Source organism: Camellia sinensis, chromosome 7 (assembly GCF_055761805.1).
Source record: "Camellia sinensis isolate YWXY chromosome 7, ASM5576180v1, whole genome shotgun sequence".
Lineage (NCBI taxonomy): Eukaryota > Viridiplantae > Streptophyta > Magnoliopsida > Ericales > Theaceae > Camellia > Camellia sinensis.
This window is the reverse complement of record NC_138967.1, coordinates 131,146,832-131,174,588: the sequence shown is the minus strand read 5'-3', so window position 1 is coordinate 131,174,588 and position 27,757 is coordinate 131,146,832. Positions and strand designations below refer to the sequence as shown.

At 35.5% G+C, this 27,757-nt stretch overlaps 1 protein-coding gene across 1 annotated transcript in view; it reads left to right on the top strand.

Annotated features, from left to right (window-relative positions):
* Window positions 1–27,757, top strand: part of LOC114288387 (disease resistance protein At4g27190) — a 95,526-nt gene that overhangs the window by 11,083 nt on the left and 56,686 nt on the right. The window contains exon 2 of the mRNA XM_082879384.1: window positions 24,164–27,006. Within this exon, the coding sequence (XP_082735510.1) occupies window positions 24,304–27,006 (2,703 nt within the window). The 5' untranslated portion in view covers window positions 24,164–24,303. The remainder of the gene's footprint in view (window positions 1–24,163; window positions 27,007–27,757) is intronic.

Here is a 27,757-nt window from a genome sequence, read left to right as displayed (position 1 = left end):
TGATGGGAAGACGGTGGTCAATGCAGTAAAGAACATATCCCTAATCTTGGGAAATGTTAGAACCATGAGTGGTGACATGAACATTGGCACAAACAATGATATTTAGAAAGCAAAAGCGGTAAAGAAGCTCATTTTACTGAATGAGAGTCCCGACGATCCTAGTCCCAGAAGTGCCACACAGTTTAGTGGAAACCAGGCCAAAGTTGGCATTTCTGGTGGTGAGAAGGGGAAAGTGACAATTTTGGACTTCAGGAATACCAATAAGAAATTGAATTACCTCCTGAGTAACATAAACTTCCTTAAAACAAACCCAAGATGTGAATGATGGAGCAACGGAATCGATTATGTGGATGTTACAATAAAATTCTCGGACCTAACTCATATTTTGTGGGCCTGAGAAAAGAACATGGTCACCACACAAAGAATCAAAAAAAGAGTGAATGGGGATAGACTCAAAAATAGCGGTGTCACGTCTCCATCCCACCCCTAAAGGTTAGAGTAGTGACTGGCTAGTAATCATAGATTACCTACGACCTTAAAGACAAAATTTTAAAATATTTAAATAATATTGGGACCTGAAGCGAAAGCAAAACAAAAATAATATTGTCCATGGAACTGTGCATACATGATTTGACAAACACATATTTATAATTTACGTACACAAAATAAATATATATTACATCAAAAGCAAACAATCATATTACAAATTTCTAAACTCTTCGCTTCACAAAAACTTTCCAAAGGAGGCAACAAGGGCTTTGGCTCGGGTAGGATTTCCAAAAGCTTTACAAAAGTTGATGAAAGCAAAACTCTAAGCTTGATCTCCCAAAAGCTCACCTACATATATATAAGGGAAGGGGATGAGCTAATGCCCAATGAGTAATACCAAAATAAAGAAGTTAATGAATGAAGTCCAACATAATACAAAACATGTTTTACAATTCCAAAACGAATCATATTTCAGTTTCATATCAAAACATTTGCTATAACAAAGTTCATCATCTCATAAAACATATCTTTCAATTACCAAAACTATTTATGCATCCAATCATATGAATCCTTTGTGTTAACAATGCCCATTTAAATCATTATACATGGTAACATCCAATAGAATAACAATATATCAATATGCCGAAACCAATGGGACCATTAAGTTCAACTCGATGGGACCACAACTGGTCATTCAATAAAACCACAACAGGTAATTCAATGTGGACCACTAGGGTCTAACATCAGAAATCTCCGTATTTCAATTAATCCATGGGCTATGGTATTATTCCCCCAAGCAAAGGTCTCACCAAAGGATGCCACAAATATATTTAACAAAAAGGATCTTCATTCAATCATATAAAATAACATTTCTCAAAACCATTCAATTAATAACTTTCAAAACAATACATTTTGAACATATCTTTATAGAGATATTACTCACAGTGAGTTTGAACGAATGTTAGACCTCGGGTGTCCAACCTACACAAAAGCATATAACAAATATACATTGAAACACATAATTCGAACTCACACCCTTTATCTAATCCAATTTTTTTATGTTGGGTTTTTATGGTAATTAACTCTTAATTAAACTGTTGCTTCTTTCTTAACCAATTGACTTATGTAAATTTCCAGCTTAATAATCCTTAATGAGGCTCAACTCATGCTTAAAGATGCTCGGAAAGAGATGATGACAAAAATCTAAACTTAAAACAATTTTTCAAAATATGCTGAAATAGAGTAGTTCGCTCGAGCAATGACTACGGGTTCTTAGTATTTTGGTTTGCAAAAACAGATTTTGGATGGCCTCAAAATTTGCTCGAGCGGTAACTTGATCGCTCAAGCGGTCTGCAATTTTCTAGGTTTCAAAAATCAGCAAAATAGTTTCCAAACATATTTTCAAAACTTAGGCTCATGCATGACTCAATTTAAACATTTAATTTCATTAATAAACATGAATCCATGGCTACTTTTTCAAATCTTAATACAAAAACCTCTTTGATTTGTCAAGATTAATACCAAAACTTCATGAATATAATGATTCCTGTAACGCCCTCGAAATAAACCCATAATTCACACAATATTGACATGCTCAGACATAAAAGAAATAAGCATAATTACATTTCATCAGAGTATCCAGTACAAAATATATTACATGTTGATAACAAAAGTAAACGCCCTATAGGCTTACAACTTTCCAAGCCAACACTTGGCTTACAAAAAAAAGGGTACTAACTCAATACACAAAATAAGCCCTTGGCTTGATCAACATGTAATACAAAAATGTAATCATAAACGATGTCCCAGCTACTAAGCCTCTCAAGCTATGTCCTTGGAGGTGGCATGCTACCTGTACCTGAAAATGATGTCCCATATAGGGTGAGCCACAACCCAGTAGAAATATACTAAACCAACTATAAACAATGACTAAAAAAAATAGCATTCGATAGATGGTCCACACTTATATTCTAACTTATATCGCATTACAGTTTCATGACAGTCATGTCCATGTTGCAATTCATTTTCCATTTCTTATTCGACTTTAAGTTTGAAAACAAGACTCAGAACTTGGCCAAACAATTTAATGAGATTATAACTCATCACTAGAATACTTTCGAGATTCATGATGGATACACATTTTGGTGCTGTATCAATAACACATAAAATCACTTCCATACTTCACAAATAATAATGATAGACATTTTAGTACTATATCAAATTAAACAAACACTTCCATACTTCACAAATGATACACATTTTAGTGTTGTATCAATCTCAAACAAAGTCCGGTTTAAAGGTCCATCCCCCATCTTCCAATAAACCGTGGAGTACATCCCTCATCGCCTCCCACACAATACAATGTATATAAACAGTTATCATATACAAATTTAATCAATCAAGACAAGTGATACATATTTCAGTGCTATATCAATGTCAAACAAAACACTTCTATGATTCACAAATGATACACATTGTAGTGCTGTATCAATCTCAAACAAAATCCGGTTTAGAGGTCCATCCCCCATCTTCCAATAAACCGTGGAGTACATCTTCCATTTCCTCCCACACAATACAATGTATATAAGCAATTATCATATACAAATTTAATCAACCAATACAAAATTTGATGTATTATACCAACCGCTATATTCGATAGCATACCCAATGGGTTAGTTTTAGTTTGCCTAATCATCATGCATTGTCTACAGCAATCAAGACTATCCTCCACCGATAGCCAAAGCAGTTATTTCTAAACAGAAAATAAATGCACCAAAAGGATAAAGTATCAACATTTTATCTAGGTGAACGATAAATTAATCCAACAACACCCTTTGATCCCGTACCTTTCCTATTCAATTTCTCATTTCCCTAAATTAATTATACAAATTAATTTATCATAACAATTAGGGCTTTTTCCCATATTCACAACACCAACCCTAAGGTTCCGTTTTCCATTAATAATCCAACATCAAGTCCATTTTTCAATGTATTACATACATAAAGGTTTATATGTTTGAAACCCCTTCTTTTGAAAATTACACAAAGACCCCAAAACCTTCTCAAAATTACCCAATAACCCCCAACATATCAAAATGCCAAAATTTAAAGACAAGGCTCATAAGATGGAGTATGATATCCTTACCTCGAAGTTAGAGCTCAAACGGAGAAGAAGACCAAACTCAAAGTGCTCCAAACTCCAAACTTTTCAGATCAAAACGTAGCCCTCGACGATCAACACACTTTTTGTAAAGGCCAACGGGTAAGAGAACACTCTAACTAGATCAATCCTAAGAGAGAAGGGAGATTCTAGAGAGAGGAGCTCTCAAAAGATATTTTGGGAAAGTAAGAGAGAGAAAAGAAAAGTGAAAAGTGATTCAAAAATGCCCAGCTGCCAACTGATATACGCATGACCCGCTCGAGCGGATAATAGAACGCTTGAGCGTTAAGCACAAAAACTGGACCCGCTCGAGCGCAAGAAGGCCCGCTCGAGCTCCAAGGCACAATAATAAAATACATCCGCTCGAGCGCGAAAACCAATTCGCTCGAGCGTAGATTCTCTTCTCCCAGTATTTTCACAGGCAATGAACACCTCGCTCTAGCGCCAACATACCCGCTCGAGCGCCCGCTCGAGCGTGAAAAACACATCTGCAGAAGTTTTGCAGAGGCACAGATACTGGAAGTGTGAAAACTCCGCTCGAGCGTGAAGTGGTCCGCTCGAGCGGACAACCAAAAATCTGGGCAACAAGGAAAGGGACTAAGGCTCAACCAACCTGTTCGAAACACGCCCAACACATCCTAAAACTCAAACATATGGAATTAAAGGATGACAACAAGACATACAACCACCAACTCCACGGGACGTAAGTTCGGAATACAGTAAATAAAGAGAGGGAAACCGGGATCGCTATAACCTTCCCCCCTTAAAGAATTTCATCCTCGAAATTAAGAATACATCAAGATTACAAGGCCAACCGACCACAAAGCACTTAACATCCGGGCACTTAGGAAAGAAACCATTCTCACAAGAAACCTCCGGTTAACTCTCACAAAAGAAAGGGCTAACTAAGGAAACACGTCCCAAAGACAGCACTCAGGCACAAAAGACCTCAACAAAACCAAACTCTTCCCGAGACAAATCACCAAAACACCCGACTAGCGCTCCCAGCCAAGTCACTTCTCAACAATTATAATTCCAAATAAAACAACCAACGCAAATCTTTTGTATAAATATAACGGAAATTATTCTCTTGCTCATGAGGCATTTCTCAAAGAAAATCAAATTTTCAACGTTGGCATTCTGAAACAAATTTTGCATTTTCCATGCGAAACTTGAAAGTTTTGTAAACATTTTTCATAAACACGATGTTATCTATAACACATGACCATCCACAATTTAAATTAAACCAATTCCTCAACAATATTACAATTCAACATTTAACAACCTGACCCATTACCGGTCACCCCACCTCTATTCAAGAGGCAATTTACAATAAGCATGATTCACAATTCCATATCATAGTCGATGTTCATGATACATTTCCAGTTCTACAATACATTCAACATATGCAATGTTTTTCAACTTAAGACATATTCAATGCTCTTAAAATTTAACAATACAACGAAATACATCCTATGCTCAAACATCTCCAAATAGATCCGGATATTTCTCTCGGACTTGAAATTCACTTACCCAAGTGGTTTTCCCTAACCCCGTTATGTTTCCACAACACCTCAGTAAATGGAAGGGTCCTGCTCTCCAAGACCCGATAATGTTGATAATAGTAAGCCACACGCAACCACTACAGTGTTCTAAGACATCCATTACGTCTCGCCAACCAACAATACCCAGACCAGTACTTAGTACTTACTACTCCAACATAGGAAACATGAAAACATTTGTGCACAAGGCTTTCGGTCGACTTTCAAAAAACAGGAACGCAAGGCGGAGCAAGGGTAATGAACAACATTACAACACATTATACCCTAAAATTTCAAGGTCTTGCCAAAGGCACACAACATGTAACTAGCAACTCAGGCTAGGTCAAATCTAACTTCCCGCAAAATATTCCATTTAGGTTAAAGAATCTGCTTTATTTGCTTCGTTTGTTTCAAAGCACTCGGTTTTTCCCAAAGGTATTCAAACTTATACCGTCACCACTTAAACACGTCATTTACAACTGGCCGCAGCCAAACTCAGAGATTCTCTTCAAATTATTTTCCGAAAATAAGGATTGCAAACTCACGTTTCGATTCAAAATCATTTTAGTTTACGAAGAGTACTCAATGTCCCTCAAGCGAATCACAACGTAACCAACCCACAAAACCCGCCATACTCACAGTGATGGCGCAATCCCCTAAAAACAGTACTTTCATGATAGGGACTCCTAAACGTTTGAAGCTCCCAACAACACAACAACATAAAGGATAACTTCGCACACCCCCGTGCCTTACAACGCATAAACATGGACCGAACGAGTCAAACAACTCTAACAGAGTGCCTCACTCACTCTACACAACCTTACTTCCTCACTTGTACTATCACAATCCAAACTGGATGACGGACGCTTATATCAAAGTGACCCAACTTTACCAAACCTCAAACTACGCGATTCCATCAGTAACCACACTATAGCCTTACCAAGGCATTCTCCTGGGATTCCCTAGGATTAATACCCTTCTACACATCATCTACTGACAACATACGAACCACACATTGACACGCATCGTACTATGCAAAACTTCCTCATTTAGAGATTTCACCCACCACCTCGATTGAACTCGAAGTAGCAGAATTTGCATACCCCTTCCCTCATACCGAGTTAACTGACAGGGTTTGCTACTCCACGACATTTAACACTACCAAGTAACCGTTTGCACCAAACATAAGCAAACATAGCACCTTCACCCGTCAACGATCTATAGGGTCCACTCTTTATTCCACATCCTACTTGTCACTCATTCCGAGAGTACAACCAAGACACTAGGTCTCTGTGCCCAACAACCAGCCATTACTACTATTGAACAACTGTCTTGCACCGAACCTCGGCACAGTTGCATGCCGCCGACAAGGCTTCCAAAGACACACCATGCTAACCTTCCAGAAGAGTAAAAGTTCTCACCCTCCTTGCTATTATCCCAAATCTCCAGCCGCAAACACCATACCACTGTGACTCCATCCACGGGTCACACTCTAATTATGGGCTATACGCCCAATCAACCCTTCCGATAGCATCTCCTGACCTAACCAGTGCTAAGGTACAAACCTATCGCATTCGATCATAATAAAGGAGTTCGAAAACTTAGGAAACACCCATATACTACTACTCGAGATATAGCACCAGCTGCTCACAACACATCATTCCCGATGCCAACAACCACACCCTTATATAGGGACTAACACTCCCTCTATCGAAACGACCAATCAGTACACATGTAAATTCGGCACGTTACCTACCACGAAGGTACAAGTCTATCCCTAACAAGATCATGCGCCATGCCCCCATAATGTACCATGTTAAATACATACTACACCTAGCATTAGTCGCACACTTCACATCCCCTCGAGGAGTTCCCGCGACAGTAGACCAACATCACTTTCATGCACATAAAATCAATTAGATAATACTAATGAAATTCCGAACATCCGGCAAGTATAACTGTTCTCACCCCCTAATAATCCTGATTAAGGTACGCATCCCTTAGTAATCCTTCCAAATTTGAAGAACATGGCTCACCAGCCCTCATTTTTCCCAAACCAAATCGCACGTACAAAAATGCATTATTACCAAAAATTTTATGGTCTCATAACAACTTACTATATTAATAAAACTTTTAGAGCCACTACAAGCTCTAATCTGCCCATTTCAAGAAAATAGATAAGCACAGGCACACAAAACTATATATATATATATAGAAATAAACAACCTTGATGTTCCAACATTTCCAAAACACATTGGTTACACAACAGAACCCAATGATTACAAAATGATAATTCACCGATTACAAAACAGATTAGTCAAAACAAAACTACCCCATCGGCATTACTACCACTATTGTCCCTCGTTAGACCGCTAAAGTTGGTCATCCTCAAACCCAAGATATCCTATGAGCTTACAAGCCAAGGACAAGAACTACTGATGTGCCCCAACCGACCATACTTGGAACAACTGCGAACTTCCCCAACTGGGGTTTGGGAACTCGACTCTCCCGAGGCCTTCGAAATCTGGCCTATTTGTTCCCCAAAACGGTATTGCCCCTGTCCAGTCAAATAAGGCTAGACTCGACTAGGTAGTAAAACCCCCAAAGAAGCCCCTGGCTGAGTACAGAAACGTCTGATATGACCCGGCTGATTACACACCCAACAAGTAAACGGCGCTTGAGCACGAGACTGGTTCAAAGTCCGAGCTGATGGAGACCCCAACAACTGCTTCCTCACTGAACATTCGATCGACCCAAAACCTGACTGGCTAGATGATTCTGGTGGGGCAGTTACTGGTCGAACTGCCAATCCTGCCCTCTTCCTCTGTGGGCAAGCTGGGGACTTGTGGCCCAGCTGACCACATTTGAAACAAGTGACAACCTTACGTTCACCCTTTCCCAAACCTAGACTTGGCACTGGAAAAGTAGAGCCAGGCTGAGCTCTCTAAAATTGTTATGGATTAAAACCCTTCTGCCTCTTAAAAGGTCTACCAACACTTTGAATCACAGGAGTCGCTGAAATGACCTCCTCCTTATTTTGGCCCATAGCTAGCACCGCTGTCTCCACATGAGTCGCAGCACTAACAAGCACACTATAACTTCTATGCCAAGATCCAGCAATCCTTTCTCGGATGTCGTCACACAGCCTATTCTCAAATTCTGAACAACGCATTTCCTCCGTCTTCACCAATTCTGGAGCAAACCTCGACAGGTTAGCAAACCATCTTTCAAACCATACCGAAGGTGTAGTACCTTGGCGTAACTCCACAAACTGTTTCTGCAACTCTTCCCGTGTGGAAGGAGGGAAATCACAACTCCCTCGTCTAGGCATCCTAGTAAAAGTAACAAAGGTATGAGCACAACAACAAGGGTGCCGAAACTATTTCACTAGCGTCCTAACACAATGGACGACTGTAATTCATTCCACGTAAGCACATAAACACATAAGCACTTACGAATTTCATTTCTGGATAATGATAGTTCTGAGGCGTTACTAGAGTTCCGGTTAGAAACAACATTGATCAAGTGCTTTTCCAACAAGACTCACAGAAACCCAAGGATCCAATAAACATCCTAGAAACTAAATCCCATACCCATATAGTCACATAAACCTGTTATCACATAAGCACATAACATTACCTCTAAGTTTTCTAACAAGCGAGACAAACCCATTGTGATACTAATCACTTCCCACGTACCCAAAGTATTCGAACCCGGTACGCTCTGATACCAAGTTGTAACGCCCTCGAAATAAACCCATAATTCACACAATATTGACATGCTCAGACATAAAAGAAATATGCATAATTACATTTCATCAGAGTATCCAGTACAAAATATATTACATTTTGATAACAAAATTAAACGCCTTATAGGCTTACAACTTTCCAAGTCAACACTTGGTTTACAAAAAAAAGGGTACTAACTCAATACACAAAATAAGCCCTTGGCTTGATCAACATGTAATACAAAAACGTAATCATAAACGATGTCCTAGCCACTAAGCCTCTCAAGCTATGTCCTTGGAGGTGGCATGCTACTTGTACCTGAAAATGATGTCCCATATAGGGTGAGCCACAGCCCAGTAGAAATATACTAAACCAACTATAAACAATGACTAAAAAAAATAGCATTCGATAGATGGTCCACACTTATATTCTAACTTATATCGTATTACAGTTTCATGACAGTCATGTCCATGTTGCAATTCATTTTCCATTTCTTATTCGACTTTAAGTTTGAAAACAAGACTCAGAACTTGGCCAAACAATTTAATGAGATTATAACTCATCATTAGAATACTTTCGAGATTCACGATGGATACACATTTTGGTGCTGTATCAATAACACATAAAATCACTTCCATACTTCACAAATAATAATGATATACATTTTAGTGCTATATCAAATTAAACAAACACTTCCATACTTCACAAATGATACACATTTTAGTGTTGTATCAATCTCAAACAAAATCCGGTTTAGAGGTCCATCCCCCATCTTCCAATAAACCGTGGAGTACATCCCCCATCTCCTCCCACACAATACAATGCATATAAACAGTTATCATATACAAATTTAATCAATCAAGACAAGTGATACACATTTCAGTGCTATATCAATGTCAAACAAAACACTTCTATAATTCACAAATGATACACATTGTAGTGTTGTATCAATCTCAAACAAAATCCGGTTTAGAGATCCATCCCCCATCTTCCAATAAACCGTGGAGTACATCCCCCATCTCCTCCCACACAATACAATGTATATAAGCAATTATCATATACAAATTTAATCAACCAATACAAAATTTGATGTATTATACCAACCGCTATATTCGATAGCATACCTAATGGGTTAGTTTTAGTTTGCCTAATCATCATGCATTGTCTATAGCAATCAAGACTATCCTCCACCGATAGCCAAAGTAGTTATTTCTAAACAGAAAATAAATGCACCAAATGGATAAAGTATCAACATTTTATCTAGGTGAACGATAAATTAATCCAACAACACCCTTTGATCCCGTACCTTTCCTATTCAATTTCTCATTTCCATAAATTAATTATACAAATTAATTTATCACAACAATTAGGGCTTTTTCCCATATTCACAACACCAACCCTAAGGTTCCGTTTTCCATTAATAATCCAACACCAAGTCCATTTTTCAATGTATTACATACATAAAGGTTTATATGTTTGAAACCCCTTCTTTTGAAAATTACACAAAGATCCCAAAACCTTCTCAAAATTACCCAACAACCCCCAACATATCAAAATGCCAAAATTTAAAGACAAGGCTCATAAGATGGAGTAGGATATCCTTACCTCGAAGTTAGAGCTCAAACGGAGAAGAAGACCAAACTCAAAGTGCTCCAAACTCCAAACTTTTCGGATCAAAACGTAGCCCTCGACGATCAACACACCTTTTGTGAAGGCCAACGGGTAGGAGAACAGTCTAACTAGATCAATCCTAAGAGAGAAGGGAGATTCTAGAGAGAGGAGCTCTCAAATTTTTTTGGAAAGTAAGAGAGAGAAAAGAAAAGTGAAAAGTGATTCAAAAATGCCCAGCTGCCAATTGATATACGCATGACTCGCTCGAGCGGATAATAGAACGCTCGAGCGTTAAGCACAAAAACTGGACCCGCTCGAGCGCAAGAAGGCCCGCTCGAGCTCCAAGACACAAGAATAAAATACATCCGCTCGAGCGCGAAAACCAGTTCGCTCGAGCATAGATTCTCTTCTCCCAGTATTTTCACAGGCAATGAACACCCCGCTCGAGCGCTAACATACCCGCTCGAGCGTAAGGAAACCCGCTCGAGCGTGAAAAACACATCTGTAGAAGTTTTGCAGAGGCACAGATACTGGAAGTGTGAAAACTTTGCTCGAGCGTGAAGTGGTCCGCTCGAGCGGATAACCAAAAATCTGGGCAACAAGGAAAGGGACTAAGGCTCAACCAACTTGTTCGAAACATGCCCAACACATCCTAAAACTCAAACATATGGAATTAAAGGATGACAACAAGACATACAACCACCAACTCCACGGGACGTAAGTCCAGAATACAGTAAATAAAGAGAGGGAAACCGGGATCGCTATAATTCCAAAGCTTCGTTTTTTTTTTTTTTTCTTTTTCTTACAAAATATGAAATTAAAGTTATAAACTCTTAAAAAGATATTTGCATGTCAAAACTTGCAATTGAAATTGTATAATCCTTAGAAAACATTTGCATGCATAAAATTCGAATCCAAATCAAACTAATTCTTGATTGTCAAACTCAAATCATAATTTTATTTCTTAATTTGTCTAAACTTTTTATTCTATTAATTTTCTTCATATTAAACCCAATTTAAAATCATTTGCAGTAAAACTCGTTTAAGTTAAAGATTAAGCTTATTTGTTCATAAACTCATAATTTTCCAAAACATACCTCTTCATATTTCAAAACATGAAATCAATCTTCAAATCTTTTAGAAATCCATGATACACGTGTAATTAAAACTCAAAATTTGTAGGATTAACTCGTGTATGTAAAATGAAACTCAATTTCATGCAAGACTACAAAAATCAAACCCAAAATAATTAATTTCCAATTTATTTCCATAATCTTAAATTTAACTCAATTTCTTCATCTTCTTGCTAATTTCTTTTTAGTTACATGAAATTGAACCCAATTACCTCTAAATTGCAGCTTTTAGGTGACTTAATTGCAAAATTTGAGCTTTAATTTCTCACCTAAAACCTTCAATTTGTTAAACTCTTGACAAATTCTTAAACTCCTCTTCAATTCTTCACTTTTCCTAGCTTTTTACTTGGCTTTTATTCACCATTTCCAGCAAATAGGTTCTAAGAATTGATTCTCTATCTCTCCTCTTTCAGTTCCCAACACACATGAGTTCTCTTCCCTCTCTTTGTTATTTCTAGCAAAATAAAACAATGGCTTCCTTTCTTGAGAACTTTCTCAAACTCTCTCAAACTCTCTTCATCATTCTAATTAAGTTGAGTTAATTAGATTAATTTACTAACTACACATCATCTTTATTAATTTTGATTGGGTTCACATAAATAGGATTAATCCTTGATCATAATTAGCTTAATTATTCATCACTTAATTAATCTCAATTAAGCCTTAATTTAATCATTCTAATTTTACTAATTTGAATCAAATTTTTAATTAAACTCTCATAAGGCTCAATATATGAAATTAAACTGATCCAACTTATCAATTATATTTTCTTAAGTCATCTGGCTTATAATTTCTGATTCAAAATAAAGTCCCCTAATAAATAAATCGTTATTCACATAATGTAAATAAAAGATAAATTCTAATTAATTAATTATGTCCAGCTCTAACCAATTACAATTAATTCTTGATTCCTATTATTAAATTAATCTCAATTAAGCTAATTTAATTTTATGTAATTCTGTTAATTCTGATTGATTTTCTTACAAAATACCCAAAATACTCTACATTAAGTTTCTTAATTAATATTTCTAAGGTGTATAAATGTTTCAATTTCAAGTTGGTAGTTATTCCGTAGCTTAATTTGATCCATCAAAAATTATACAAAGGTTTTGAAATTGATCAATCTTATAATTTGACATATGCGTTTTCCTTTACATTCCTAACCAACTGTTTCATTTCCAATTTGTTTCTATTCACTAATTTACATTTCTATTCCTTGATAATTTGAGGTATTTAAATTCAATTAAATATTTGTTTTACATATATTAATGATTATTTTGACAAAGGATTTCATGTGTACACAACTTATTCCCTACATTCTTTCTAAATATTAATTTAATTATTTTGTATAATCAAATAGCTTAATTTTGGTTAAAGGCACTTAAGGGTGATTAATTTTAATTACTGTTAATGACATTATTCGGGGTATTACAAGAGGGGTGGACATTACGCTCAAGATGGACTGTGTGAGACACATAGAATTCCTTATACATAGTGGCTTTCTCTTTAGATTGAAATTTCTCAGTGTTGTATGAGGGACGGGAAACAGTGGCCTTTCGCCTTTTGGAGGATTCGACTATGACTCAATACTGAAAGACTGGGAAACACAACCAATCCATAGACCACCCCCAGACAGAACCAGATAGACACAAAGAAACCCCACCAAGGAAACAACCAAAAACCCCAATAACAACCCCCCAAAGAACAATCAACAGAGACTAATAGTTAATAATCATCACATTAGTAATCAGAGAATGAAATAATATACAAAAAACAAGAGCAAGCATCAACATTGTAGATAAGAGAAAGAGAACATGATCAAGAACAAGTGGTAAAAAAAATCTACAGCAAAAAATAAAAAAAATAAAAAGACATACACACACACACACATAAGCAAATAAGAAGAAAATTTAAACTAAAGTGAAGTCTTAATAATCAAACACACATAGTGGTAATCCTAGATGAGAACTAAATTAAAGCAAAGCAAGAAATAATAGAAACAACACAACCCTAAACAAAAAGCTGAACATCTAGAGATAATCTCACAAAACAACCATAAAAAGTAGTGAGAAGAAAGAGAACCGAAAAATAAGGGAAGAAGAGATAACTTACCAATGACGGATGAACATCACTTGGGGAGTTACAAATCCAAGAGAAATGGAGAGAAGAGGAGTTGGAATAGAAAGGAGTGAAAAAGACCTAGTAGAGAGAAGAGATTTGAGGAAAAATGAGAGAGAGGAGACTGAAGTGACGATTTAAACGAGCACAGACCGCTTGAGCGACTACTCTGTTGCTCGAGCAAACCAACTAAAACAAGTGGCATCACTCGAGCCCATGGACCATTGATCAAGCGCATAAAAACAACTCTCAGAAGTTTGAAACACTTGCAAAAGTACTCGGAGAAGGGATTTACCATTCGAGCACAAGAACCATCGCTCGAGTGGTGTCAAAAAATTCAAGGAGGCTCCTATTGTCGTCAAAGACACATTTCCAAGCATCCAAAATCACTCATTCAACAAAGCATCACCTCAAACAAGGATGTATTAGTAGAGATAGCACCAATGTGATACTAAGATGAGATAATCCACACATCATGAGACCTTCAAACTTGCAAAATAGATAATGCGAACATGAGATCATTAGTAAGTAAGTTGCAAATTTTGAAAACTAGACATTTGGCAATCATGAATACGTAGCTCAAGTGCAAACATGAAGTCTCATATGGAGGTGTGTGTGTGTGTAATCCTTGAATGTCCATACTCGCTAGGATTAATCCTAGTAGTGATCTGATGGTTGGTCCTTCGACAAGAAAGTTTGAGCGAAATTGAGAAAAGTCAAACCACTAGTGATCAAAGGGTATTTGTTGAATAGTGACGAAAGCTCCCCCTTAGTCAAGGAAATCAATTTTCTAGGACACTCACCGGCGGTTTTCACGCACAGAGTATGGAAGCCAAAACAGAGACGAATGAAAACATATAATGATAGCCTAGTTGGTGCCTCTAAGGTAGCCATTTCCTCATGCCTTGAGATCATTAGAAAAGAGGGGAAAGCAATGGAAGTGCAATAGAATGGAAGGTGGTTAAGAGACTTAACATCACCCAAGATATGCTAGCATAGGTTAATTTCTCGAGAGATACACAAGACCTCAAGCTAGAAGCCCGTAGAGAACTTTGATTACTTATGCGGAAACCCCTGCAAATGCTCAACTCAAGGATGTGTACAGAATGAGATCATAAAACAAATAAGCATGTACATTCATCATGAGCAGAAAAACTTACAAATAATGAACCTTGCATACAAAATGAGAGATGTTCAAATAAATCTACGTGCAAAGAAGACAAGCATCACTGATTATGAAATTATAACATCCAAGCATATAGAAGACCAACTGACCCACATCCACTCATGCGACAAGTTGCACTATATTCAATGAGTACTACACCCAAGGTCTTTCTAAGGAATTCAAACCTAAGAAGATCAAATGGTTTGTGAAAATGTCAGCTCTTTGATTCTCAGTAGTAACATGTTCAAGAATAAGAAGACCTTTTTTAACTAACTCTCGAATGAAATGGTGACGAATGTCAATATGTTTGGTGCGGGAGTGTTGAATCGGATTGCAAGAAATGTGGATGGCCCTTGTGTTATCACAGAATAAGGTGAGTGCGTGCTAGTTTACCCCATAATCGTGAAGCATTTGCTTCATCTAGATCATCTGAGTACAATAACTCCTTGCAACAATGTAATCCGCCTCAACAGTCGAAAGAGAGATGTCATTTTTCTTTTTGCTATGCTATGCGACCAAGTTATTTCCAAGATAGAAGCACCTTCAGATGTGCTTTTGCAATCATTAGCACAACCCTATCCAATCAGCATCATAAAAGCCAGTAATTTCGACCATGGTGTCAGAGGAAAACCAGATCCCATACCTCCAAGTCCCACTCACATACTTGACAATACGCTTCATGGCTAAAAGATGAGACTCTTTAGAACAAGCTTGGTAACGGGCCAGACACCAACACTAAAAGCAATATTAGGACGACTTGTTGTGAGATACAAAAGGCTTCATATTATGCTCCTATAAAGAGTAGGATCAACATCAGTGCCAGAGGGGTCCTTAGATAGGTGAAGACTCGTGCTCATGGGGGTCCATGCGTGTTTAGCAAACTCAGGAGTGAACTTAGACTCAATATTCTTTGCATACTTGCTCTGAGATACAAACATACTAGACGATAATTGCTTAATTTGAAGATTCCCCATTATGCTCATTCCAAATTCACGTGTCATGCAATCCGAGAAATATGTGACCAGAGATTTAGATATTGATCTAAACATAATTTCATCAATGTAAATTTCAGCAATAAGGATATGTGACATAGTATGTTTCACAAATAGAGTCTTGTCCGCACTACCTCTTTGAAAATCATTGTAGACAAGAAAGGAGGTCAATCTATCATACCAAGCCCGAGGGCCTTGTTTCAACCCATATAAAGCCATGTCTAACTTGTAGACAAAAGTAGGAAACTTAGGGTCCTCAAAACCCTTTGGTTGCTCAACATAGGCGTCATCCTTCAACCAGCCATTCAAGAATGCACTTTTCATATCCATTTGAAACAGTTTAACTCCAAGAAAGCATGCAATAGAAAGTAAGATACAAATAGATTTGAGATGTGCAACAGGGGCAAACGTCACATCATAGTCAACACCCTCAACTTGCGTACAACCTTGAGTAACTAACCTGGCCTTATTTCTAATGATAGTACCATTCTCATTAGATTTAATTTTAAAAATCCATTTGGTGCCTATCACATTAACATCACTTGGTCTAGGAACAAGTGTCCAGACTTTGTTACATTTGAATTGACCTAGTTCTTCATGCATGGCATTGACTCATCATCCATGGCTTCTTTTATATTCTTAGGTTCAATTATAGAAAAAAAACACACATGTGATACCTCCTCTCGAATTTGCTTTTGAGTTTTCATTCGATCAGTGATACTTCCTATCACTTGTTGAATAGGATGATTCAGCTTCACCCTTGATGATGGCTCTAAAACAGGGATAGAAGAGGATGGAATATCCATGATTGCACCTTCAAGTGTATTTCTTGAATTTGGGCCTGCCATGTGATTTTGTGCTTGTTCATCTTCTTGAGCTTTGCCTTGAACTTCTTCTTGGCTTGTTGAATTCACATTTGGCACTTGAGAATTACCTTCTTCCTCCTCATGTAAGGATGCTATTGGAGAACTTGTGTCATCTACAACCACATTGATAGATTCCATGATAGAATAAAGTACGAAAATTATAAACACGAAAGGCTCTACTAGTAGTTCAAACACCCTAGAAAAATACCTTCATTATTGCGGGAGTGAAATTTTCCCAAGGGCTCTCTATCTTTAAAAATGTAACACTTATTCCCAATTGGGTTTCAACCCTTTCCATAACTCATGAGGAGTTTGTAAAGTACTGGGTCTCAAATACACACGATTTATAGCATATACTGTGGTATTTAAGGCTTCGACCCAAAATGAGAGGAACTTTCTTGCTCAAGAGCATAACTCTTGCCATTTCTTGAACCACACGGTTCTTCCTCTCAACAATCCCATTTTGTTGTGGGGTAATAGGAGCATAAAATTCATGGTTGATGCCATACATATCACAAAAATTCGAAAATGAACTATTTTCAAATTCACAACCATGATCAGTTTGGATTCTTATGATACGCCGAATGGTATCACCACGTTCATTTTGAATCTTTAGGACCAAAGATTTGAAAGCAACGAAAGTATCAGATTTTTCTCGCAAAAAGTTAACCCAAGTAAACCAAGTAAAATCATCAACAGTTATAAAAATGTATCTTTTACCTCCAATGCTCTCAGTGCGAGTGGGTCCCATAAGATCCATATGAACTAGCTCAAGATGTTGCTTGGTAGTAAAGCTGTTCACCTTCTTATGTGAGGCTCAAGTTTGTTTGCCCAATTTGACAAGGCCCCCACACTTGATTTAACGACTTACTCAATTTTGGCACTCTTCGCACTAGCTCCTTATTAGCAATCTTAGTCCTTGAAGTTGATGTGACCTAACCGTTGGTGCCATAAGTCTAGATTGCTTATGGTGGCCGAATGACATGTAGCATCATTTGTGGTGGCAATTCCATAACAATTGTCAAATGTGCGCACACCATGCAAGACTGTTTATGGGCATAGATTGTTTTTCCATTATTTTTTTTTTTTTTTCAAAATCTCACATTTGTATTTTGAAAATAAAACCTCATGGTGTGAGTCACACATTTGACTGTGAGTCACACATTTGACTATTGCTCAAGAGATTTGTCTTAAGACCGTCAACAAGCAACACATTATCCAATTTTGGAAGGCTATGAGCACTTATAGAGCCCTTAGTAATGACGCTAGAGGTGCTACCATCTCCAAATGTGACAATTCTTCCTTCATAAGACGTGAAGTAGGACATGTCACCGAACATGTGACGAGAGCAGCCACTATCAAGATACCACATGCGCAAGTCACATGCTTTATATGCAATGTGAACTACAAAACAAGACAAGTCACTCTTTCTTACCTACACTTTTCTAGTCTTGACTAGGGAGGGATCATCATGATTCTTGGGTGACGTCTTGGCATTGTGAGTACCATTTTAAGCCATGGTATTCTTACTTGACATGTAGGGTTGTCTCCTAACCCAAGAGGTATTAGAATTTCTTCTACCTCTTTGAGACACCCTACCAAACAACGCAAAACAATAAGGGCGAATGTGGCCATACCGACCACGACGATGACAAATAAATTTTTTTTTTACCTCCTTTTCATTGTTCTTACCAACTTTGGGTTGATGAAGAAAAATACCTTCAGGTTGCATATTTTCTTTGCCCTTTCCTTGAGTCTTTTTATCATGAGATGTGGAAGCATTCCCATGTTGTGGAACATCACCACAATAGCCAATCCGACTCTAGTCAGAACTCATTTGTTGAGACCCTATGATATCTTCCAACAATCTTGATCCTTTGTTCGATAGATCAATTTTGGCCTTTGCACCCTTAAGTGTTCTTTATTGCTGGCTAGTTTTTCGAAAGCAGCTTGAGACATCTCGAGAGATTCAATCTTTTCTTCATAGATGGCATAAATTCTTTGAAGTTCATTCCTCCAGTCTCACAAATCAAGAGTTTTGCACAGAGAGCCTGTCAATCAGTAGAGATCTTGATGGCATCATTCCTAGCTTTGGTAATCTCCTTCTCTAGTTTGACATTCTCACTCTTACAAGCATTGAGTTTGATAGAGAGTTTATCATTTGACTTTGATAAGTTGAGAGATTGTGTATAAACTTTCATAAGCTTGTTGAAGCTCTTCTCTATCTAGTTCATCTTCACTTTCAGATGATTCATCATCGATGACTTTCTTAGGAGAAGGCACTTCCTCCCTTTGATTCTCTCTCTCCTTGGGACCATCCAACTGAGCAACTAGAGCATTTATGCGAGGAAAGCTAGATGCTTCTGAAGATGACTCTGTTCTTTCATGAAGTTGCATTAGAACATCCCAAGCATCGTTAGCATTTACACAATGAGCAATGCGTTGTCGCTCTACTTCAGAAAGAGATTCTCGAATAGTATTTAGGACTCGCTCACTACTCTCCATGTCAACTCTTTCACCATCACTCCAACCAACTGGCTTGGTGACTTTCTGATTTGATATAGGATCAATCACAAATGGCGCTTCAATATTTTCCTCAATTGTACACCAACCTTCAGGATTCCAAGCTCTAAGAAAGACCATCATCCGACACTTCCAGAACATATAGTTACTCCCATCAAAAGTAGGGACATGATGGGGACTGGCACCACGTGCAAACCAAACTGGGCTTGGATTAGTTTCAGGAATGTTGGCGTAGAATGCCATATTACCTTCACCATCTTCTCCAGACTCTGCTTCATCAGCTTCTTGCTCTGACTTGCTTTCATCATTCCATGTCACTATGGACACCTTTTTTTTTTGTTCTTCTTGGAAGGACATTCGAGTGCCATATTTCCAAACCCTTGGCATTCATAGCACTTAACTCCATGTCCTCTCATTATCTTCTTCTCGGGTTTTGGAACAAATTTGAGTTTGTCGTTACCCTTATCCTTTGAACTGGAGTCCTTGAAATTAGGCTTCTTTTTCTTAATTTTTTTTTTTGAATTGATTGGTAAACAAAGCCGTCATTTCGGATTCTAGATCAATTTCAGTCTCCGGATTCTTGGCAACCTCATGAGTGCTAGAAAATGCCACAATTTCTTTTTGTTTTTTCTTTGAAGTCAAGTTTGCTTCAAAAGTTTACAAGTTCTGAACCAATTGGTTGAGTTTGAGGTTATCAACATCCTAAGCCTCTTCTATAGCAGTAACTTTTGATTAAGAATTACAATAAATGATTAAGAATTAATAATTGCTTGTGTTTTAATTGAATTAATGTTTAAATATTATAAATTATGTGTATTAAAGGAGAGAGAGAGAGAGAGTGTTACAGTCATTTTACATCTCTAGTTAATTATGTTAATGGTTGCACTTCAGTTCAAAATCACACGAGACCTTTTTGGCTATTTTTGAACTATACGGGTAAAGTGTTTTAACCTCAGATCACGAGGGGATAAAATACATTTTGCCCTATAAAAAATCTAAATTTTATAAAAAAAGACAAATGTATATTTTAAAAGTTATAAAATTTTAAAGTTTTGATACATTAAAAAAAAGAAGAAGAAAAAAAGAAGTCTTTCATATGAGCATGGTAATCAATTGGGTCTAGCCTAGTTGGTTATTATGACTTTCCTAAGGGTTTAGCCCCTAAGGGAGGTCATATGTTTAAGAATAATGCTAGAAACCCCAAAAATTTTATCAAAAGTTTTACCAAATGTCTCACATGGGTGTGATGTGGGTCCCACACCCATGTGAGACATTTGGTAAAACTTTTGATAGAATTTTTGAGATTTTTAGCATTTTTTTATGTTTAAATCTCCTTAAGAGAATTACATTAAAGAGGCAAGCACTTGACTTTGTAAAGGATGAGGTGGCTAACTTCCATGGGTGGTAATCTAACAATTAAAAATTGATTTTCACTGATCAAGAAAAAAGAAAAATAAAAATATAAGCAAGTTGACCAAAATAAGGATGAAACTGTCATAGAAAAACATCTAATTTAATAAAAGGATTTCTAATACAATTTCATACATATATAGAATTTATTGGATCACATTTATTTCCATAATATTTATGACTAAAAAAATTCTTGAAAGAGGCTTTTCAATAATTTTTCCTACACTTAAATGGATTCTATTTTGTTATGGTTATTAACATACAAATATTTGTGAATCCTTTCTGTAGTATCTACAATTTCTCATCTCTCCTTAAGTGTTTCTCTGGTGTTTGTCATATTTTCTAAATTAAAAAAAGAAAAGAAAAGATGTTTTTGGTAGAGAGAGCCCCAATGTACATTAAACACTGTTTGGTTCATAAATTTAGAGAGAGGTTCGTAAAGGAAAAAAAAAGATAAAATATGAATAAAATATAATTATATTTCAGCTATATTTAACATATTTTTTCTTTTTCTTTTTTCAAATCACCTCACTAATCTATGAATCAAACATAGCTTTGGATTGCATTTGGTTCAAGGACTTAGGAAGGAATTTGAAAAAGAAAATGAAAAAAATATGTAAAATATAAATAAAATATACCTATATCTTACATAATTTCAAACGCATTTTTTTTTTCTTTTCAAATACCTCCTAAAATCTATAAACCAAACACAACCTTAGAGTATTTGGTAGAACTTCTAAGGGGTCGCTTCGGATGTTGGTTGGGGCTAAATTAACTTACAAAAAGATAAAAAAGATTTAAAAGCATAAAATATTATATCCAAATCATAATCATTTTATTTTTTTTTCTCACAAAATTATAAAAAAAAATAAAGAATTTATCTCAAATAAAATTATTTAACATAGATTAAAATAACCAAAAAAATTTAAAAATCAGGCTCAAACGACCCCTAAGCTCATAAGTCGTACAAAACATATATTTGTTTGGTAATATTTTTTAGAGGGATTTCTACCTTAAGTGCATCTATTGAAGTCCACTTTGTTGCTGAAGTCGCGGAGAGCGGCTTCTCGAAACAACTTGGGGAGAAGTGACTTTCCAATTCTATGATAATTATGAAAATTGTAGTGATTCATCCCCTAAAATTAGAGTTTTAATTGAATTCTAGTGATGTAAAAATTAAAAAAAATAATAAAGAATTAAAATATCATATCAGATAGGACCCACATACAAATTAGAACTACGACAATGTTACGTAGCTCAAATTTTGTGGCTCAAAAGTGGCTCAAATGGCCAAAACGACGTCGTTTCGAGTACAGAACAACATAAAAATGGCCAAAATGACGTCGTTTTGACCATTTGAGCCACTTTTGAGTCACAAAATTTGAGTTACGAGACATTTTCCTTAGAACTATTAGAGCTCTCTCCCTAGAGCTCTCAAACATTTCCCTTATTAAAATTACAATTTTGCCACCAAATATTATTATATTTTGCCATTACTAACCCTAGTGATTATTATATTTATAAACTTACACCTTGTTTAGTTTTCAATTTTCAAAATTAATTTTTAATATTTTTGTTTTTGGCATTTTTTGTCTTTAATATTTTTTATTTATTTATAAATTTTGTCAAATTAATTTTTAGATACATCTAATCTACTGGCTTCTAAATAGTAAAATATTTGTAAAGAAAAATTTAAAAAATTACTAAAAATAAAAAATATTTATTAGTATTATTTTTATTTTTTGTCTTTAGTGATTTTTTTTTTATGTATTTTTTTAAAAATATTTTTCATTTTAAGTACATTTACATTAAGTGTATCTAAAAAAAATCACTAAAAATGAAAAATATAAAAAACATATAACTTTCAGATAATTTTCAAAAACTAAAAAAAACAGAGATTTTCCCAATTCAAAAGGATTAGAAAATGTTGAGTGTTCATTGATTCATATGTTTTTTTTTTTTTTTTGAGCCAAATATGTTTTGGTATTTATTTCAATCAAAATGGTTTATATTTCGTTTCCAAAAAATGTAGAAAATAGATTTTGAAAAACAAGCGAAGTGACCTGACATTTGTTTTTGTTTAAACAAACTAAAAATAATTTTAAGAAATGGGCATAGAAAAAAATATAACTGATCCTATTTAATGAGTCTTAAAGTTTGACTTGATTTGGTTTGGTCAATAAAATATTCGGAGAAGTTCTGCCAAACAAGGCCTTAGTATTATTCATCTATATTTTAAGACTGCTTAAATCATGAATTTAATTACAGATTGGAAATGAAAAAAAAAAAAAAGTGGTTGAAATTTGAATGAATTATAATTATATTTTACCTATATTTTAATGTTTGTTGAGTAAATCGTCTATATAAAAAAAAAAAAGAAGTTAATTAGACATTTTTAACCACACAACAACATCATTTGTTTTTTAAAAAGAAATAAACGGTTAGTATGATTTTTTGGTAATTTTTTTTAAATAATTAAGACTTGATCATGGGACTATAGATATCCGATTAATCTATTTTTATTTTTTATTTTTTATGAATAATATGTTGCATATACCCTAAAATATGAATAATTTGGATCATCAAAATAGATTAAGCAGAATAATAACCCTATCAGTTTTCTTTTTTCTACTTTGGGCATTTACACACAAGTTTTAATTTATGAATTTATATTCCATTAAGTCCTAATTAAGATTCTTTAGACCTTCAAGTCCATTAAATTTTTAATAATCAGAATTGCCCTTCGAATAATGATTGTTCATCATTTATGATTATCTATAAAGGAACATGATGATTTGACTTTCAAAAATTAAAACTGAATATATATATATATATATATATATTAAATTATATGCAAAATATATATATATATATATATATATATATTAAAAAAAATTGAAAAAAACTGAATTATGTTTTTTGTGCAAAATTAAAAATTTTGTGTCTATAAAGAGAGTATGATGATGAAATATTGATGTGCAAAACTGAAAAAAAAAATAGTAAAAACTTTAAAATTGAAAAAAATTGATAATATTCTCAGTTTTAAAATTGAAAAAAAATGATAATGTTCTCAATTTTATTGGATAATTGAATCAAACCAATAAGTAAAACGGCAAAACCATTTAATTCCATACTTTGTTTTTTTTATCAGTTAGTGAAACAATTATCTAGAACATTATTATGCAAAATTGATAATGTTCTTAGTTTTATAAATTAAGAAAAACTGATAATATTCTCAATTTTACTAAATAGGACTTATTGATTCAAAAAATTTTAGATAGGATCAAAACTACCATAACATTTACAAATAGAACTTTTAGGTAATTAAGTCTTCCTACTTAGTTAATGTTAATTTCTTTTTCGTGAGAATTTTATCTTCACTTTTTATTTCTCTTCTTTGATATCTCAATTTTTGTTTTACCTGCAGATACAGATTGAGAAAGCTTTATCCTCTGAAATTCGAATCTCAACCTAGTTTCTTCTTCAATATTTGTTTGCAAAAAAAAAAAAAAGGTCAAAAGAAAAAGAAAAAGAAAAAAAAAAAGAAAGAGAAGAAGTGGATTGAAAATGAGTGCCCAGCAAGGTGTATTTTCAATTGTAGGGGCAATTGCAGGGAGAATAGTTGAGCCCGTGATCCAATTAGTGGTGCTCCACGTTGGTTTTGTTTTTCAGTACAAGAAGAAGCAGAAGAAACTGGAAGTTGAAATTAAAACCCTGGAAGAGCACAAAAAACAAATCGACGAAAAAGTTGATGAAGCCATTACTCGTGGTGAAGAAGTTGATAAACCTGTTTTAAACTGGCTAGCAGAGGTGGAAGAAAGAGTTCAGAAAATAAAGGAAGGCAATACTATTGACGAAAACATGAAGTGCTTTAAATTCTCATGTCCGGATTACATCTCGCGCTACCGAATAAGCAAGGATGCCGAAAACAAGATGGAAGAAGTAAAAAATCTCACTCAGAGTGGCAATTTTAGCACAGTTGCACATCCTAAGCCATTTGCTCAAGAACTTCAATTCCCATCATCAAGTGCAAACTATGCAAATTTTGAGTCGCGAGAATTTGTTTTCAATAACATCATGGTGGCATTACAAGATTCCAATGTTAAAATGATTGGAATATATGGAACAGGAGGCGTTGGTAAGACGACAATTGTCGAAGAGATTGGCAAACAAGTGAAAAATGGACTTTTTAATGAAGTTGTGGTGGCAGTCGTCTCTCAGGACGCATGTGTGAGCAATATTCAAGGGCAACTCGCTGATCGCTTGAATCTGGAACTAAAAGGGGAAACTGAAGTGGGAAAAGCAAACCAATTGTGGAATAGATTGAACAATGGGAAGAAAAATCTCATTATATTGGATGATATGTGGCAAGAATTGGACTTGAAGACAATAGGGATTCCTATCACTGATGGAAACAATTGTTGCAAAGTTGTGATAACGTCTCAAATCCGAGGTGTGTTGGAAAAGATGCATGTTAATAGTTATGTTCCAATGCAAGTATTATTAGAGAAAGAAGCATGGTCCCTATTCAAGACGAAGGTGGGAAATTCTGTTGACTCTGTTGAACTCCATAATATAGCTAATGCAGTTTGTAAAGAGTGTGGAGGTTTGCCAGTCGCTATACTTGCAGTTGGAGCCGCATTGAAAGATAAGAAAAAATATGTTTGGGAAGATGCACTTGATCAATTCAAAGATTCCATGCTAAAGAATATTGCGGGAATCGACCCAAAGGTGTATGCTTCGTTAAAGTTAAGCTATGATTGGTTAGAATCTAGTGATGCAAAATCATGCTTCTTGCTATGTTGTTTCTTTCCTGAAGATACTAATATTTCAATTGAAGTGTTGGCGAGACACTGCATAGCGAGAAGTTTGCTTGGACAAAACACAAATACACTAAGAAGAGCAAGCCGTCGAGTGCTTACAGTGGTCGATATCCTCAAAGATGCTTGTTTGTTATTAGAAGGCAAAGATGAAAACTTTGTCAAAATGCATGATGTCATTCGAGATGTTGCTCTTTCAATTGCGAAAGATGATGGCAAGGAAATTCTAGTAAAACATGGTGACAAAAAGTGGCCCGAGAAAGATACATGCGAATCTTCCTCAGCAATGTCATTAAGGTTTGACAACACTCTTGAGCTTCTGGATGATTTGGTATGTCCACAACTCCACACCTTGACCATGAAATTGAAAAGGAATATCAATCCTTTGCTTAATGTTCCAGATAGGTTTTTCAGTGGAATGGAGAAACTTACAATTTTAGAATTGAATAGAATCTGTATGTTGCCTCCATTATCTCTTGCAAATTTGGTTAACCTTCGGATGCTATGGTTAGATAATTGTGTGTTGGGAGACATAGCTATACTCAAGGATCTAAATAATAACCTTGAAATACTTAGCCTTCGAGGTTCTAATATCGAGGTTTTGCCATCCGAGATAGGACAATTGACCCGTCTTCGGTTGTTAGATCTGGGAAATTGTTACAATCTCAGAGAGATTCCACAAGGTGTCATATCCAATTTGTCTCGCCTGGAAGAATTATACATTTTAGATGACCATGAGTTTGGGCATACGGAGGAAAGAAGCAAAGTGAATCTTGATGAGTTGGGGAAATTGACGCAATTAACCACTTTGCAGATTCGCATACCAAATGTCATGCTATTGCCCAAGGACTTCTGCTTTGAAAACTTGATCAGATTTAAAATATCAATTGGTATTGGTATGGATATGAGTATGGGTATGGCTATGGATATGGGTATGAGTATGATTATGGGTATTTCTAAAACTTATTCAAAGTCGTGTAAACTTGCGGGTGTTTCCTTAATGGACAAGTTTAGCGTTTTGTTGCTGAGAGCTGAAGAGCTACATTTGGAAAAAATTGAAGGTTTACAAGAGGTGCTGCATGACAGAGGTGGAGAGGGGTCTTTGATGGAACGTCATCGACTAAATCCATCAGGCTTCTTCAATAATTTAATTGAATTAACAATTCGAGATTGTAGGCTGGAATATCTCTTATCCCTGTCCTGTGCAAGAGGATTTCCACGACTCCAGATACTACGAATAGTTGATTGTGAGATGATGGAAGCAATAGTTGGAATTGAAGAAGAAAAAGATGAAGATGAACTCTCAAGTCAGGTAATTAATTTCAGTCAGTTGAAATATTTGTATCTCGAGAATCTACCCAAGCTCATAAGCTTCTACCCCAAAGTGGAGAAGATGTCAACATCTGAAGGAAATTCTTCCACCCAGGCACAATTTTTGTTTAATGAAAAGGTATGCTTTATCTATACCCTTTTCATTTGCTTTAATTCATTATATCTAGTTAGGGTTTGGTTATGGTGTGCAACTTACACCTTACACCTTATACCTTACACTTACACCTTATACTTACACTTTTTGTAAAAAATTAAACCTTACACTTACACATTTTTTGAGGTTGCACACCATGTGCAACCCACTTACACCTTACACCTTACACTTACACCTTCCACTTACACCTTATACTTATACTTACACCTTACACTTACACTTTTTGTGTAAGTGGCACATGGTGTGCACTTGCACACTTAAGAAAACTCCATCTAGTTATTATAAAATGCTTTATGCATTAGGAATACAATCAAACAGTGCTAGGGTCTTTTCAATAAAAATCAAAATTGTTAATCCCTAAAAAAAATCACCAAATGGTTGGTCACACAGTGGTAAGCATGAAATCATTACAACAAATCAAGATTTTAAAAATAAAAAATTATGAATAAAATTAATTTTTAAGAACAAAATATTTAAGTTGTCAAAAGTGTCGTTGTATATTTAGCAATGAAATTAGATATTTAGGGATAAATTATTATCATTTTTTGACCAAAATTTGTCTAAAAAAGTGAACATCTTATCCACCAAATTGTTTTCTCTTGAAGTGTATTTATTAACCATACTTTTAAAATTTTGATACGAAAGTCTGTTTTTTTGACTTTTTGACAAAAATTAGTCCCTAAATGTTTCTCCCTTTATTTTGGAGACAAAAATT